The sequence below is a fragment of the Rutilus rutilus genome (assembly GCF_951802725.1).
Source record: "Rutilus rutilus genome assembly, chromosome: 16".
Lineage (NCBI taxonomy): Eukaryota > Metazoa > Chordata > Actinopteri > Cypriniformes > Leuciscidae > Rutilus > Rutilus rutilus.
This window is the reverse complement of record NC_140224.1, coordinates 4,088,318-4,105,490: the sequence shown is the minus strand read 5'-3', so window position 1 is coordinate 4,105,490 and position 17,173 is coordinate 4,088,318. Positions and strand designations below refer to the sequence as shown.

The 17,173-nt window shown below is 38.8% G+C and overlaps 1 protein-coding gene across 3 annotated transcripts in view; it reads left to right on the top strand.

Annotated features, from left to right (window-relative positions):
• tanc2b (tetratricopeptide repeat, ankyrin repeat and coiled-coil containing 2b) overlaps positions 1-17,173 on the top strand; it is a 182,472-nt gene that overhangs the window by 156,423 nt on the left and 8,876 nt on the right. For all 3 annotated transcript variants that reach the window (XM_084433525.1, XM_084433526.1, XM_084433527.1), the window contains 8 exons: positions 6,244-6,475; positions 7,739-7,908; positions 9,562-10,169; positions 11,005-11,113; positions 11,224-11,346; positions 13,045-13,281; positions 16,120-16,563; positions 16,642-16,735. In XM_084433525.1, coding sequence (XP_084289651.1) covers positions 6,244-6,475; positions 7,739-7,908; positions 9,562-10,169; positions 11,005-11,113; positions 11,224-11,346; positions 13,045-13,281; positions 16,120-16,563; positions 16,642-16,735 — 2,017 coding nt within the window. The remainder of the gene's footprint in view (positions 1-6,243; positions 6,476-7,738; positions 7,909-9,561; positions 10,170-11,004; positions 11,114-11,223; positions 11,347-13,044; positions 13,282-16,119; positions 16,564-16,641; positions 16,736-17,173) is intronic.

Below are 17,173 nucleotides of genomic sequence, written 5' to 3'. Positions count from 1 at the left end.
GCGAGTAAAAAACGAGTAAAAAACGGTGTTGGCGAGTATGTGAAACGGTGTCATCTGCGTTATATTTTTATGAATTCTAACAATGCAATGTCTTGAGAACATAGAACGTAAACAAACGTGAATGACGCTCAGAACATTGTCATAAGAGTGTAAGTCTTGGTCATTTAAACATTTATGCTCAAGAAGACACAAAAGCGAACTCAATTCATTACGCGTTGTGTGGAAAGTTTTGTGTGTGCAAACATCCGAAGCGCGCGCCCAGAAAGCTGCGTCTCAGACAGCGCGGGAATACTGAATTGAGCTTTGTTTCACATCTTCTTGCGCTTGAACGGACCAGTTCACTAAAATAAAATAAAAAATGTCTTGTGTCAGCAGTAAAGCATAGTCGGTTATGTCTTACGTGAACAGTAGAGAAAGATGTGTATCAGTATCAGTGTATTGGATCCAAGTCTTAAAGTGACAGCAGCCTAATATTTCTGATGCTGTCTGTGTATTTAATGTTAATCAAACGACAAACTACAAAGAAAATCATTCACTGCTCTTTACTGAATAACTTTTGTAACTTTAATAAGGATTAATCGGTTTAATTTATACAGTAAAGACTACCCAGTGATATTTTACATTTGATTACTTGACTCAATGTTTCAATGTGGTATATAGATATTGTAAATATCTAAAATGTTGGTGTCATAACTGCCTGCTATATATATATCATCAGCCAATGTTTTGCAAAAACAGGCAGTTATGACACCAACATTTATATATATATATACTCAAATGCAGTAAGCATGAAACTCTTGAGCCCTCAGAAGTGCCATAGGCATCTAGTCCGGCTTAGTCAGAGTAATTATCTGCATCTCTCTGTAAGTTCTGCTGAGTAATGAGCAGCTCTGGGCTCCTGCTCTGTCTGCTTCACGCTTATTTCAGAAGTGTTGAATAATGAACACCAGGACAGATGAAGGTGAAATCAGAGCTGCGATGGTGTCACTACATTGTGCTGATTTCCTTTGAACACTGTAGCTTTATTCTCAGTCAAAACACAATGCAGTGATGATTTCTATCTTTTTTTTCTACTGATGCTTCCAAGTTCAGGTGCAATAAATATGTCTGGAAAATATGTTCTAGAAAGATTCTACCATCCTTAAAGGTGCTGTAAGAGATGTCAGCAGTTTTGTGAACTTCAGTGACACGCCCTCTTTCCCAGACCCCGCCTTCCTGTGCTTGTCAGCCAACCAATGTGCGAAATGATTGACAGACGGAGCATTTCTGATTGGCATGCAAAAATTTTTTTAGAGCACATGTATATAATTTGTAAACTGCATAGTATAATATTCTCTACTTTTCAAAAATATATATATTTTTTTAGGTTAAAACATAACCTCTTGCTCTATAATATATTATTTGTGTTATGTTTATATTAGCATGCTATTACATTTGAGTTGCATTAATGTCTATACATAAAAAAAAAAAAAAAAAATCCTGTAAACTATAGAGCCCTTAAAGGGACATAGTGATGGTGAAAAAAATTGATGGGAGGAAATATTTTCGCTATTATTATAACTAGTGCAAAATACCCGTGCAAAATCAGTTTTTGTGTGTGTTTTTAGTAATTGTTGGTTTGGTGTGTTTGAGTGCTCATTGTTACAATTACACAGCAAAAGTTCAGTGACAATTTTATTTGTGCATGGTAGAAAGCACAAAGTGAACTCAGAGAAAACGCTATGTTTAAATGATGCCCGTGAAAGAGACTGTGAACGCATAGGCTACTATTACACAGTAGCGATAACGTTAAGCGCACCAGAATGAAATATAATATTCAGAAGTAAACAGCATAGCTGACTTACAGATTCACTTAACATCCACAAATGAATAAGCGCGTCGATTCAGGGAGCAGTGCAAAGTGCCCGTGCAAAATCAGTTTTTGTGAGCTGATTGCCGTCAAAAAAGTTCAGAAGATATTTCTTAGCGATGGCTGATTCCAACAGTTTCAATATGATAAAAAATAACTTTTATATTGATTCAATGGATTAATTGCATTTTGAAAAAAAAAAAAAAGTGTCATGAATTTATTGCATTTTTTGGGGAAAATTATTGCATTTTTGGGGAAAAAAAGATTTGAATTTGTTATGTTATTATAACCTAAAGATGCTATGTGAAAGTTTGAAACAGAAAATAGTGGTTTTCATCTTGCCACTTTCTTGGTAAAGAAAACACATTTTTACTCAAATTTATCAAAATGGATTTATCACGTTTTGGAACCAAACTATAATATTCAGAAGTAAACAGTGTAGCTGACAGATTGTCAGAATGTTTATTTTTAAACCACAACCTTCTTGGGGTTTCTTTGACCGATACAACTCTCTGGTGTCAGAATGTTTATTTTTAAACCACAACCTTTTAAAAATGATATATTTAACGATATCTTTTGCATTTCTCATCCAAACAACGTCAAACTTGGCACTGCACTTACTCGTGACCGTAGCGAGACACCTGTCCAGTGTTGGGAACGTTACTTAAAAAAAGTAATTAGTTATAGTTACTAGTTACTTCTCACAAAAAGTAACTGCGTTAGTAACTGAATTACATCATTACAAAAGTAACTAATTACTAGCGAAAGTAACTATTGAGTTACTTAAAAAAAAAAAAAAAAATAAAAAAAAAAAAATTTAAATACAAGAAATTTCTTGGATACCCCCAATGTGAAATGTTAAATGAATGAAATGGACACTAAATAGAACATCTTATTATTATTAAACATTGTACACTAATCTACACTATTTTAATGTTGCTGTGGGACAATGTGAGAGACACCTATTAACTTAAATATTAAAATATTATCATTACTATAGTGGAACAACAAAATAATAGATGGTTTAGAACTTTTAATATTTATTGCACAGGCCACAACTGGCCAACAAATAAGTCTAAAAATAAATCATGCTTCTTAAGAAATGTACCAAAAATAAATAAATAGTAGCCTTAAAAAATATTCATACACATACACTAGTGCATATAATTAAAATAAAACTCACACACCTTTACAACTGGTAGACATTCTGTATAGCCTACTTTAATTTTTTTCTTCCTCACAATAGTAAGTTTAACAAAAAGTGCTCTCAATATAATACTGAACAATGTATGAACATAAATAATAATAATACCATATAATCTTTTGTGGGTTTATTTTTATAACCTACAGAGAACGTCATCATCAGAGGTTATTTATTTTAGCCAAATTCTAGTCATGTTTGCCGCACGTGTTCACAACCGCCAAACAAATATGTTTGAACGTTCCCTGCAGGTTATTTTGGAGTTTATGTTATATAAACTAATTAAAACATTGCATATGATACCAATATGCTACATATATTATTCTAATGCTGAAATGTGTAATTTATTTATAAAGTATTTATGCTCGGACACATTCGGTCTCTCTCGCGCACTGTCGAGCGCGTTCTCGGACACACTCGGCCTCTCTCGCGCACTATCGAGCGCGTTCTCGGACACATTCGGTCTCTGCCGCGCACTGTCAAACGCGTTCTCGGACACACTCGGTCTCTCTCGCGCACTGTCGAGCGCTCTCGCGACATTCGCCTCGCTTTTGTCCAGTCCGGCGCCTCATAAACACTCACACACCAGAGAAAAAAAACTTTGCAGCTCCTATGGCTGAGAGAGAGCCTACTCGGATGAAAACCGCTTCAGTGAGCTCAACTAGTAACGCTGCATTTTTATTGACAGTAACGGTAACGGCGTTGTAATGGAGGAAGCAGTAATTAGTTTGATTACTCGTTACTGAAAAAAATAACGCCGTTAGTAACGCCGTTTATTTATAACGCCGTTATTCCCATCACTGCACCTGTCAAGTTTGAAATCCATCGGACTAACGGTTCGAGAGATATGCGGTTAACAGACACACAGACAGACAGACAGACAGACACACAGACAGACAGACAGACAGACAGACAGACGTTTCTGTAATTTATAGATAGATATAATATACTGCTTGCAAACCTGCAGTAGACACGTTGCATTTATTCGCAAAACTTTTACGTTTGTAAACAATGCTTTTGTGTTCCCTTAAAAAAACTTTGCATTCTTTGATTGATCACAAGGTTTCTCGTGCAAGCGGAAAAGTTTCGCAATTAAAATCATTGTAATACAATTTCCCATCAATATGTCATGTTTCATATAGTATTTAGCTGCTCTGAAAAAAAAAGAAAGAAAAAAAAACGACATAGATTAGTCTGAAACACACCATAAAACAGATCATTGTTGCTGTAAGAAACGGCGAAGCGAAGACCAGGAGACTCGGTGTATCAGCAGGATTGTTCATTGAGAATGTGCTGCTGTCATCAAGTCTAAGGCAGTGATACATTGTATTTTATAGGCATTCAGTAGGCAGTCCTTAAAAGTGTTGACCTTACACACAGCCTCAGAAGTGACCACTTAACCAAAGTATCTAAAGACAATACAGAGATTTAGCAATGCTTGTCCCTACAGAATAATGGAAACTCAAATGGTTTAAAGCAGCACCTGGTAATGAGAACTAAAGACATGTAAATATTCACACATAGTTTAACTCTTATGGCGCTTTTCCACTACACAGTACCAGTCGACTCGGCTTTGTTTGGTTTTCCACTGTGTAAAAGTTGTACCTGTACCTGCTTCCAGGTACTTTTTTTCGTACCACCTCCGGCGAGGTTCTGAGCGAGCTGAGGCGAATAGGCGATACTAAAATGTGACGTGAAAACACGGCAGACTGCTGATTGGTCAGAGAGAATCGTCACTATTCACTGCGTCATCATTGCACGCGCCAGACAGAATATCCTGAATAAAAAACAGCAAAAACAAAAACATCCAAAAACAGCATACACTCGATTTCCTCCATTGTCCTGTGTGTGTGGGTAGCGGGTGTGTCTCGCGTAGAAGATTACGTCACGGCAGTTTCCTGCGGCGTCGCTATGACGACCAGGTACTATTGTGGAGGTACTATCTGCAATGGAAAACGGAGCGAAAAGCGAGACGAGGCGAGGCGAGTTGAGCTGGTACTGGTAATGGAAAAGCGCCATTAGGCTGTTTACACCTGGTATAAAGATGCGTTTTGATCATACGGATCACAAGTGGACGACGCTAAATACAGGTGTAAACGGGGTTTAAAACGTTTTGAGCTTGTCCATTTTCGACCAATTCCAGAGATAGTTGAAAACCCATTCGCCACAAAAGACCGTCTACTCTCCACCTATTGACCCAATGCATAACGTTAAACATTATGGGAAGCGCACTAGCCAGACGGGATTTAAACTTTGGCTGGAGACCCAAGTTTGATTTGGAGACGTGAAAAATGTACCAAGTTCAATGTTCTCTCATCATTCCTGATTTCTAACACACACTCACAGCGTTCGGCTGGTCTTGTGGCTGTCAGAACAGAAAGTGGACAAAAGAGACGGATTAAAACACCAGGCGTAAACGGGAATTTGTCTGCCCCGTCCACTTGTGATCCGATCGACCAAAACACATCTTAATACCAGGTGTAAACAGAGCCTCAGTAGACAAGATAGTTCCCTCTCACTGGAAACTACATCTAATCAGTAAACTGATCATCATGTTGCTCTTGGATGCCCAATACAATGCAGTTCATCTTAGTTTTATCATCAGATGTTAGGTTAACCGTTAGGTCATAGCAGATCTTAAATTTGTGAGACCCATCATCACAAAGCAAATGAGCTCAAAAGAAACGCTGCGTCTCTGTGAACCTGTGAACCATTGTTGGACAGTGTTACTTTAGAAAAGAATGTGGATTATATACTTTTTGGTGGCGTAATCTTTTTTTTACCATCTCTACCTCAGAAAATGCTGTGTAATCCTCTGTGTAAATCCAAAGTTTTTTGGCCTTCAAATCAAGTAAAGCTTAGAATTTAAATAATTACTGCTTAATGGAACCAATTATAAGCACTTGCCTCAAAGATGGGCGTCCCACTGAAACTCCTGATAAAAGGCTCGTCAGGGCCTCGTTCCAGATTGAGGGAGAAAAAGTTCAGCACTCATTCCTCTCAGGGGGCGAATAAAGATGCACTACAGCAGCAGCGTATTGTTCTCCTGCTCTTCATTTGAGTACTGTTGTTCCACATCATCATCTAAAACATCGATATTATTAGTAACATTTTATAATTGGTTTGTAATTATAGCAAACTGTCCTGCACTCCAGCCCCTCTCACCTGCTCTTGTCTTTGCTGCCCCCTGCAGGTGGTGGCGTATCACTACTGTCAGGCTGATAACGCTTACACCTGCCTGGTGCCGGAGTTTGTGCACAACGTGGCGGCACTGCTGTGTCGTTCGCCACAACTCGCCGCGTACAGAGAGCTGCTTCTGAAAGAGCCACACATACAGAGCATGCTCAGTCTGCGCTCCTGCGTCCAGGACCCCCCCACGGCCTTCAGACGAGGGGTGCTCGAACCTCTGGAGGCACTTTATAAAGGCATGTGCACATTACAAACTGACTTGCAATTTGACAAGGCATAGTCATAATAGCCATTCAGATACTATTACAGTTTTTAGTAATATTTTTAATTTATTTTTTTAATTTTAGTTTTAGTTCAAGTTTTAGTAATTTTGCTGCTTTTTGTCAGGTCTATATAGTCTATAAGTTTTAGTTTGTTATTTTAGTACATCAAGTTAAACCGAATGAGAAATCAGTGCATGAGAATGCAAAATGATGCCTTGGCAAGTTTACATTTATATTTTATTTTATTACTTTATTTCAAGCAACAAAAATGTATTTCATTTTGGTTACACTTTACAATAAGGTTTCATTAGTTTACATTAGTTAACTACATTAGTTAACATGAACTAATAATGAACTGCACTTCTACAGCATTTATTCGTCTTTGTTCATTTCAACATTTACTAACACATTAATATCAAAAGTTGTATTTGTTAACATTAGTCAATGCACTGTAAACCCTAGTGAAAAATAAATATACTAAAATGTATTTGAAATATATTTATTTTATGCTAAGTATACTACAACCACATTTACATTTTTATGTACTTAATGTAAATACCCTGCAATTGTACATTTGGTATACTAAATTGGTATACTTAACTAATTTACTAAATTACTACCTAAATTGAAACTAATTTTGTACTTAATGTACTTTAGTTTTCCAGAAATAGTGCTGAGGTCCAACTAAAGATATACTTAAGTGTATTTGATTGTGCTAAAGTGGAACTATTGCAAGTATACTTTAGGTACACTTTAAATATCTTGCATTTAAAGACTGATATTATACAGAGATCATACTATCCTTACTAATAGTGATTTTAAAACACATTTAGTCTTAGTATCAAGAAATGTGCATTGTGCAATAAAGAAGTACTCCAAATAAAGTTGAATTATAATATTTATATCAGTTAGTCTTAGGCGATATGTCAGTGAATATGTTAATGGTTAATACATTTTCACTAGGGAACTATGAACAAACAATTAACAGCTGCAATTATATTAACTAAGTTAACAAAGATTAACAAATAGAGAATCAAATGTATTGCTCATGGTTAGTTCGTTAGTTAATAATGAAACCTTTTTTTTTTACGGTTTTAATTTTAGTTTCAGTTAACTATAATAACCCTGAAACAAATGCATGACCAGATTCCACAAGAGTTTGTGTTTGTAATTGTATCTTGAATGTAAAATGATGCAAAATGTGTGTAAAAGTGTGTATGTTGTTGTTTTTCTCAGAGAGGAAGATCACTCCGGATGAAGACCTCATCATTCTCATTGATGGTCTGAATGAGGCTGAGTTCCACAAACCGGACTATGGAGACACGATTGTGTCTTTCCTCTGTAAGACCATCAACAAGTTTCCAGTCTGGCTCAAACTGGTGGTGACTGTCAGGACCTCGCTGCAGGTAAACACTGTGCATTTTTACAATATTTGCCCTCTGGAATTGATTCACAACTTTATGAGGGCATATTTTTCTAATTGTGTAATAATATAGTGTGTCATCTGTACATGCAGTATACAATTTAGGTATCTGAATAATTAAATCTCATATATATGGGGATAATATGTATACCTAGACTAAAAATAGAATTAAAAAAATACACCACTGTTCAAAATGTTTGGGGTCAGTAATGTTTTTGAAAGAAACTCTTATTAACTTTGATCATAAATGTAGTCGAACAGTAATATTGTGAAATTTGTATTGTAATATATTGTTAAATGTAATTTATTCCTGTGATCAAAGCTACATTTTCAGTATTTCAGTGTCACATGATCCTTCAGAAATCATTCTAATATGCTGATTCACTGCTCAAGAAATATTTATGATTATTATCAATGTTGAAAACAGTTGTGCTGCTTCATGTTTTTGTGGAAACCGTGATTCGTTCTATTTTCAAGGATCCTTTGTTGAATAGAAAGTTCAAAAGTACAGCATTTATATGTTTGTGACATTGTAAATGTCTTTACTGTCACTTTTGATCAATTTAATGCATCCTTGCAGAATAATTAATTTCAACTAATCATCAAGCGTAGCGTCAGTTCTGGCAGGTCACGTTAGTCAAGCTCGCATCAGCTGACTCTCACCTGATCCGTCTATCCGCGATAGTGGTCCTGACTGAATTTAAACTTTTGAACGGTAGTGTAAATCAGATGTTATAAATTTGTTATGGGTGCATTTTTTGCCCTAAATTTTGAATGCCCATTTCTGTGAATTTTTGTCCCAAACCCTGTTATGATGACATAGACATATTTTGAAACTTTTGAAACTTGATCATTTCAAAATTACAGGTATAAATGTTTTCTTCAGATTTTTTTCAGGGTTTTCTTCTTTTTTTTTTTTTCTTTTTTTTTTTATACCAATAAATGCATTTATTGACTGTGTATGATATGAATATTGAATGAATCAATAAATAGATTTTTTTTTTTTTTTTTTTTACGTATTTTGGAAACTAACTAGTTTTTAAATATTTAAGTTTGCCTAGAAATAAAAATCCTATCCTCATATCAATCCAAACCTGTATGACTATGGCTAATCTTCAAAACCCCAAATAAGATATTTTAACCTGAGAGGTCTCTGTCCCTTCATTGAAAGTCAAATAATCCAAAACTTAAAGGTTAAAGGCTTTATAAAAATGCATTATGAATTGAGTAGTTCAACACACATGCATAAGCTTCTGTGTTTACCATGTGTGAATCGCTCCATGTATGTGTGTTTCTGAGAATAAAAGCTTAAATAAAATCTGTTCGTCTTAGAAAGCAGTCGTATCTTTTCATAAGGCTTAGATTAAACCGCTCGAATCACATGGATCATATAAGTTTTGGTTACCTGGACTTTCAATGAAGGGACAGAAACCTCTCAGGTTTGATTAAAAATATATTTTTTATCTTTGAACATTTATGTTTCGAAGATAAACCAAAGTCTTATGGGTTTGGAACGACATGAGGGTGAATAATTTAAATTTTTGTGTTTACTATTCCTATAGCATGATAAATACATTTACTATTTCATTGTGCATGTTGCCTGTACAAAATCTAATACAAGCATGATACCTTCCAGGAAATCACCAAACCTCTCCCTTTCCACCAAATCTCTCTGGACGCCCTGGAGGAAAACGACGCCATCGACCACGATCTCCAGGGCTACATCCTCCACCGCATCCACAGCAGTGCAGAGATCCAGAACAACATCTCCCTCAACGGCAAGATGGACAACACCAGCTTCGGCAAGCTCAGTTCCCACCTCAAGGCCCTCAGCCAGGGCTCTTTTCTTTACCTGAAGCTCACCTTTGACCTGATCGAACGCGGCTACCTGGTACTCAAAAGCTCCAACTACAAGGTGGTCCCGGTCAGTCTAGCCGAAGTGTACCTTCTGCAGTGTAACATGCGCTTCCCAACGCAGTCGTCCTTCGAAAGGGCCCTGCCGTTGCTCAACGTGACCCTGGCTTCCCTGCACCCGCTGACCGATGAGCAGATCTACCAGGCCATCAACGCCAGCTCTGTGAAGGGCACGCTGGACTGGGAAGACTTCCAGCAGAGGCTGGAGAACCTGTCGGTGTTCCTGGTGAAGAGACGGGATGGAACGCGCATGTTCATACACCCTTCCTTTAGAGAATGGCTCATATGGCGGGAGGAGGGAGAGAAGACCAAGTTCCTCTGCGATCCCAGGTCTGACAAAAGTTACTTCAAATACCGAATTTGAGTAAAAATTGGCTTTGGCGAGTAAATAAAATAAATGCACAAACTTACCTCACAGCCTTCTGGTTTGCTGTTTTTGAAGTGATTCAAAAGCAATTTGTTACAGAGCCAACAATATACACACGTTATACCATTTAAGACTTTCTGTGGCCTTAAATTAAATCAGACTGAATTTAAGCCTCCCCTGGTTTCACAGACTAGGCTTAGGTCTAGTCCCAGACTAAAGTGCATTATTGAGAAAAGGTTTTTATAAATCCAATGCATGGAAGGCAGGTTGGTGTCATCTGGTGGGAAACGTAAAGAAAATCACATGCAATACCATTGTGCTCTAGATGCGAATATAGCCTTATACTTATAGTTACTTATAAAAATGTTTTCAAGCATTATCACTTACTTTTATTAGGTTTTGCATTGGATATACATTTTAGACATTATCAAAGAAGACTACTTCATTGTGGCTTATTGTAGACTGAAAGCAACTTGCACTGACAGATCTTAAAATATGTCTCAATATTCACACCAGCAATGTCTTTTTCTAAGGAACGTTTAGAAAAGCCACTTAAATGTCCTAATTGAACTAAGGCCTAATCCTGGCTTAATCTAAACCCTGTCTGTGAAACCGGGCCTTTAAGTTGTTCGCCTAAATCAAAGTGTGAGAATGACAATCTGACGCAACATGTACGTCTTCTAACAACTTTTATATCAGTGGAAAAGGTTGATCTATGAGAATATTATGATGTTTTCTGAGAACTGTAGCTTGAAGTTTTTTTTTATGTTTCTTACACGTCTTTTTTTTTTTTTGAAGGAATGGCCATACTCTTCTGGCTTTCTGGTTCTCCAGACAAGAAAACAAACTAAATAGACAGCAGACAATTGAACTGGGTCACCATATACTGAAAGCACACATATTCAAGGTAAGAGTGTTATGCAAGGATGTAATAATAGATCACCATGATGCTCATATTTTACAGCTAATGCTTTCATGCATTAAGGCTTTTTGTCCCATTATTGTCTCATACTGTAGGGCCTGAGTAAGAAGGTCGGGGTTTCTTCATCCATCTTGCAAGGGCTGTGGGTGTCATACAGTACAGAGAGTTTGTCTACAGCGCTTTCATCACTCAGAAACCTCTACACACCTAACATAAAGGTACCGCTCCACTTTACAGATCTTACATTTGTTTCTTACTCTAAAACCAACATTATGGATTTACTGTTTACTTTAAAGGGCACCTTTTATGCTTTTTTTATTTTACCTTTCCTTTAGTCAGTGTGTGTATATACTGTAGCTGTAAATGATCTGCAACATTACAAATGGCGCTTTTCCACTACATAGTACCAGCTCGCCTCGACTCGACTCGACTCGACTCGGCTTTGTTTGGTTTTCCACTGTGTAAAAGTTGTACCTGTACCTGCTTCCAGGTACTTTTTTTCGTATCACCTCCGGCGAGGTTCTGAGCGAGCTGAGGCGATACTAAAATGTGACGTGAAAACACGGCAGACTGCTGATTGGTCAGAGAATCAGCGTAGTGACGCGTAGAAGATTACGTCACGGCAGTTTCCTGCGGCGTCGCTATGACGACCAGGTACTATTGTGGAGGTACTATCTGCAATGGAAAACGGAGCGAAAAGCGAGCCGAGCCGAGGCGAGTCGAGCTGGTACTGGTAATGGAAAAGCGCCATAAGTCCAAAGGGAGTGAATCTCTCCAAAAGAAACGCCTCATTTGTAGTCCTGTTATTATCTCTGTGACTTAGCTACGTTACCATGTTACACATTTGCACATTGATCGCTTACTCAAAGAACGTTTGGGTAAGTGATTTCGCTATGTGATTGGGTAAGTGATTTCGCTACTGACACCACAGTTACCATAAATATAGTTTCAGCTCATGGACCTTTGGCTGGTTTCGTAGTCTTCATCTGATTGGTGGACATGTACAGGATTTCCGTGAGACCGGTGTATCGCGTTCTTTACCAGTCCGCCTGGAAACAAAGCCATCGTGATGACAAACCCCCTCATAGTAGAAGTAAGCCGTCAGGTTTACAACTTTGACAACAAGCGCTTATCAGTATCAACTAAATGCTGGATTTTCAAAAGTATGTGAAGATCACTAGCCTGGCTCCGCCCTCCTACGTACTTCCGCTCAATTTTCATTTTCCTTCAGTACTCCGTCTGGGTTTGCGGTATATTCGTGGGTCCAATCAGCGAACAGAGGGGAGTGGCTGAGATCGATGACATTGAGGTCGCGCGCTAGTTTGAGTTGTAGGTTTACGTCACGACCAAAACGTTAGCGATTGGTTATGGCAGATCCAGAGTGGCTCTGGGCAGATCCAATAGTTTTAAACTTCAACAGAGTACCCGCCTTCACGGAAGTTAACGCTTGTCAATGGAGAGTGACCAGACTCTCTGTACAAATGAAATGTACAAGAGTCTGGTAGGACCAGGCGAGAAGATCACAGCATTGACTCTTTAAAATAGGTCCAAGAGTTTTACACGCCGGTCTGTTATTGTAGGGACGTCGGCTTTACATTTTCATGCCCCTAAACATGATGCTGAAGAAAAAACTAAACTGTGATGGTTTGCTTTATGTCAGTCGGACGGCCTCTCGGTTGTTCCTTGGCCAATGAAAGCTGCTATAGAGTCTTCTGTCTTCAGTCTGAAGATCTGGCTGCGCAAGACTACCATAGATATAATATTACTTACAGCTGTTCATGAAGCCTCGTGAGCTGAAACCCGATTGTGGAAAGTGGCGTTTCTGTTCTCACACACGCTCTACGCATTTGACCAATCACAACAAATCAAAACGAATTATAATTGAGCCTAATATGGGCACTTGAATTTTTCTTTAGGTGTCGCGCCTGCTGATGTTGGGCGGCGCTAATGTGAACTATCGTACGGAGGTGTTGAACAACGCTCCGGTGCTGTGTGTGCACGCTCACCTGGGCTACGCTGACATGGTGAACCTGCTGCTGGAATATGGTGCCAGTGTGGACTCGGCATCTGAGAGCGGCCTCACTCCTCTGGGATACGCGGCCGCCGCTGGACACCTGGGGATAGTTACCGCCCTCTGCAAGAGGAAAGCAAAGGTACGAGATTTGTATTTTTTTACGACAATTTATACACAATAAATGCTGTCGGGTTTCTAAGATCGAGTACTCAATGTTAAAAATTAGCTGGTCATATAATAAGGGTCTAAGGGTACACAGAAGTCACTGTTTGGTATCTACCTCAGTATTTGGGGTCACAACAGGAAAAAGCAACAAATCCCCAATGCTAGGTTTCTTTTCATGTATTTTGAACTGACTGTAGTGCAAATTACAGTTTGTTCCCGCTAGCGGCATTTAGTCCCCTGAGGTAGTTGCCACAGTACAGCCTTTAGTGTATTAAGCACTTAGCAGGAAACAGAATGTGCATAGGTCACAATTCCAAATGATTTTGTCTTATTATAACAGCGGAAACAACTTAAAATACTCCATCATTTGTGGTCATACAGATAAGAGTGAGACATCATTCGAAACTATTTTTATTTGCGTACACTCACAATGAAAACTAAATATTGTGCTTTTGTAAAATAAAGAAAACAAACAGGATGCTTTCTGCCGTCCCGGTTTCCTTTCCGTGAAGTTTGAGGAGCGCGCCACAAAAATGAATCAAAACTAAGCATATAGTCTACTAGCAAGCACTTGAACTCCGGTTTTGGGTTGGTGCGTAGATCGTGTCTTCTTCCTCTGCTATTTTTCCTGTTGTGGTCGTTTATATACTGTCTATGGTTGTGGTGGTTAGCAAACAGCATTGCATTACCGAGTGCGCCCCCTTCTGGAGTGTGGATCGCCTGAGACTGACTGTATTCGTCGTCTGACTGTATATGCACTGAACCGTGACTTTCGTTACACCCCTAGAAGCTACCCATTTAAAATGATAGTTACCTATAAGCTACAATCAAACATGACTAACTGCACTAAAGCTACTTGCGGTGTTGTTAGACAGACCAAAATGCTTCTCTTTTGCACTTTTCTAATTGAATATACTGTATATTATCAGCAGAATTTTTTTTGTTACACCAATATGATTAAGTAATAATAATAATAATAAGTATTATTATTATTATTATCATTATTAATGCCAAGTAACAGATTTGATTAGACTGGACGGTTGGAATATTATTAGTTTCCCAGGGAGCAAAAAAAGCCATGTGAATAGCAATTATTTTTATAAGTGCAACAGAAAATTTGACATTCAAACTTTAATTGAGTAGCTTATCACAAACAGCAGCCAATCAGCAAACAAGACTCATTCTCATTAGTTATTCCAAAAACTGATGGATTTATCTTTAATGTCTGGTTTGTTTTAATTTCGTGCCTGGATGCTAGACACTAAGTCGCTTTCACTGGACGTCTGACAGCTGCGCAACAGAAAGCTGATGGGAACACTGAAGTAATGAGTCATCGCTATGGAAACGATACACCGTTTCAACTAATCGCTTTGTTGTAAACTAGAAGGTTTTATAGCCTGTCAACAGCAGACATGAGCGACAGAGTAAACACAAGTAAACGGATGGCCTGTTCTGTTCCTGATGCACTCCTTGCACTTGTGCTACTTCTGACAACAGGACAATGGATTTGGAATGTTTGCATCCAGTCTATACACTGCATCTGGAATTCAGTACTTCCCTACTGAAAAACAGTACGCCAACATACATTGTATTCAGAAAAAAAAAAAAGTTGGTAAAAAAAGTACCATCATGACCTACTACTTAAAGACTGTAAGAAGATTTTTGCAGTAAAATATCCGATAACCCTAACCCTAACCTAACACGTCCGCGACTAACTTCGACTTGCATGTACTTTATTAGACAGGTGAGCAAATGTACAAAAAACTAATCAATGTTACATAGTTCAGCATGATGGAATGTTAGAATATGATCTGTATATTATTCTAATGTTGATCTAGCTTACTGCTAGTCTCATACAGCCAACAAACTAACTCATAGAATAACATTCAACACACTCAAATGCAGTTTAGTGTGATAGTGTAACGTTAGACCAAGTGAAACAGCGCTACGTTACCTCACAAGTTTAATTCGTCTAATAAACTGGCCTGTGTGAGTATTAATAAAGCACTTGCACGTAGTTCATAGAATTAATAGGGACTCGCGTGTGGCGCTGATATCTGTCTCTCATTAGCAATCGCAGCCCTTCTTCACACCACAGTCATGTTAAAAACTTCAATGTATTCACTCATCCATAAACATTATTAGATCCATCAGCTTGACGACAAGATCCATAATTCCGCTTATGCGTCATCAACCTAGGCCTTTGTTATTGTAAGAGGTTAGCGACCCCTAGTGGCGAAAAAAAAAAGACATATTGTAGCTTTAAATGGACACTTTACTATCCCATGAGGCCACGGGAGAGGATTTGTGAATGACAGTGAAGTGATGCAACTGACGATGGTAGGTCACGTGACAGTAACAACATGGCGGATGTAGTACATCCAGATAACATTCATTCTACCCATATTCATACAATATATATATTTCAGATGCACTGACGGTGTTAGAATGTTGCAAACCATATTATTTTTCAAGTAAGCTACAAGTTTTAGCTCATCTCGTCGTGAATCTTTGGTGTAAACTCACCTTAAACAACCCCCCCCCCCCCCCCCCAGCCCCCCCCCCCCCCCAGAACATCTCAATGCCCTCACTGAGACTGGACTAGATGTTCCTCTCCATTTTAGTGCCACAGAAATTTGTAAACACTCTTTTTTCTGCCTTATGGACTGATAAAAAATGTATGGAAATTTCATTAAGCCAGTCAATCAGATTTAAGCTTATGATTTTGGCTTTTGTGTCCTCAGTTCGCATCACACCTTGCTGAGTAATATGTGTGTGTGTGTGTGTGTGTGTGTGTTTGTCCTCTCCATAGCTCGACCACTCGGACAAGCACGGTCAGTGTGCACTAGTGCACGCCGCTCTCAGGGGACACCTGGAGGTGGTGAAGTTCCTCATTCAGAGCGACTGGGGCCAAACACACCTCCAGACCCCGTCCCCTACACAGTCACAAGACACGCCCTCCCCAACACAGGCCACGCCTTCCCCCACACCGCCAGAAGCCACGCCCTCTCCTACTCAAGCCACGCCTCTGGAATCACAGCCGTCCAGCCCTGAGCAACAGGAGGATTCAGCGCAGACACCGCAGGAGTCCGAGCAGAAGGTGGAGGAGCAGGACGAGACTCCAGAAGAGTCGGGACAACAGACACAAGCAGACGCTCAGACTGAGCAACAGACATCGCCACAGCCGGTGTCATTCAACAAGAGCCTCGCAGTACAGCAGGCCCTTATAGCAGCAGCGAGCATGGGTTACACTGAGGTAATGCCCTGCTGGTGTCTCACTGTTCCCAGCATGATTCTTGCTCATATAGCTACTAACTGTGTCTATGTCTTTAAGATTGTATCTTATCTCTTGGACTTGCCTGAGAGGGATGAAGAGGACACTCAACGTGCCCAGATTAACAGCTTTGATACCCTGTGGGGTGAGACAGGTAAAGCTTCACTCTTACACTATTTATTAAATAATTGTATACTAAAATATAATGAGCTGCTGCCTACTGAGGCGGCTTGCTTATTGACATGAGATTCTAAAGTAGCTGATTTAGAGCACTGTACGTTCACTGTTTAGACCAATCACTTCTTTGGTTCGGGAAGTATTTTTCATTTTCATTTTTTGCCAGAGAGAGTTTTAAAAAGTCTTCATTTAAGAGATATAAGCCATGAACCAAACCAACCAGTTATGGGAAGAATCACAACATTACAAACTTTGATTAGAAGCAAAAAAAGAAACAGAAAAAAAGACAAAGGTACAAGACTGTGTACTTAAAGGGATAGTTCAAGATTTTTCATCAAGTTTACAGTCATGTGGTTCAGCGCTTTAAAGTTTATCTTTAAAGTTAATTTCCACCAATTAGAGAATCAATCTCACT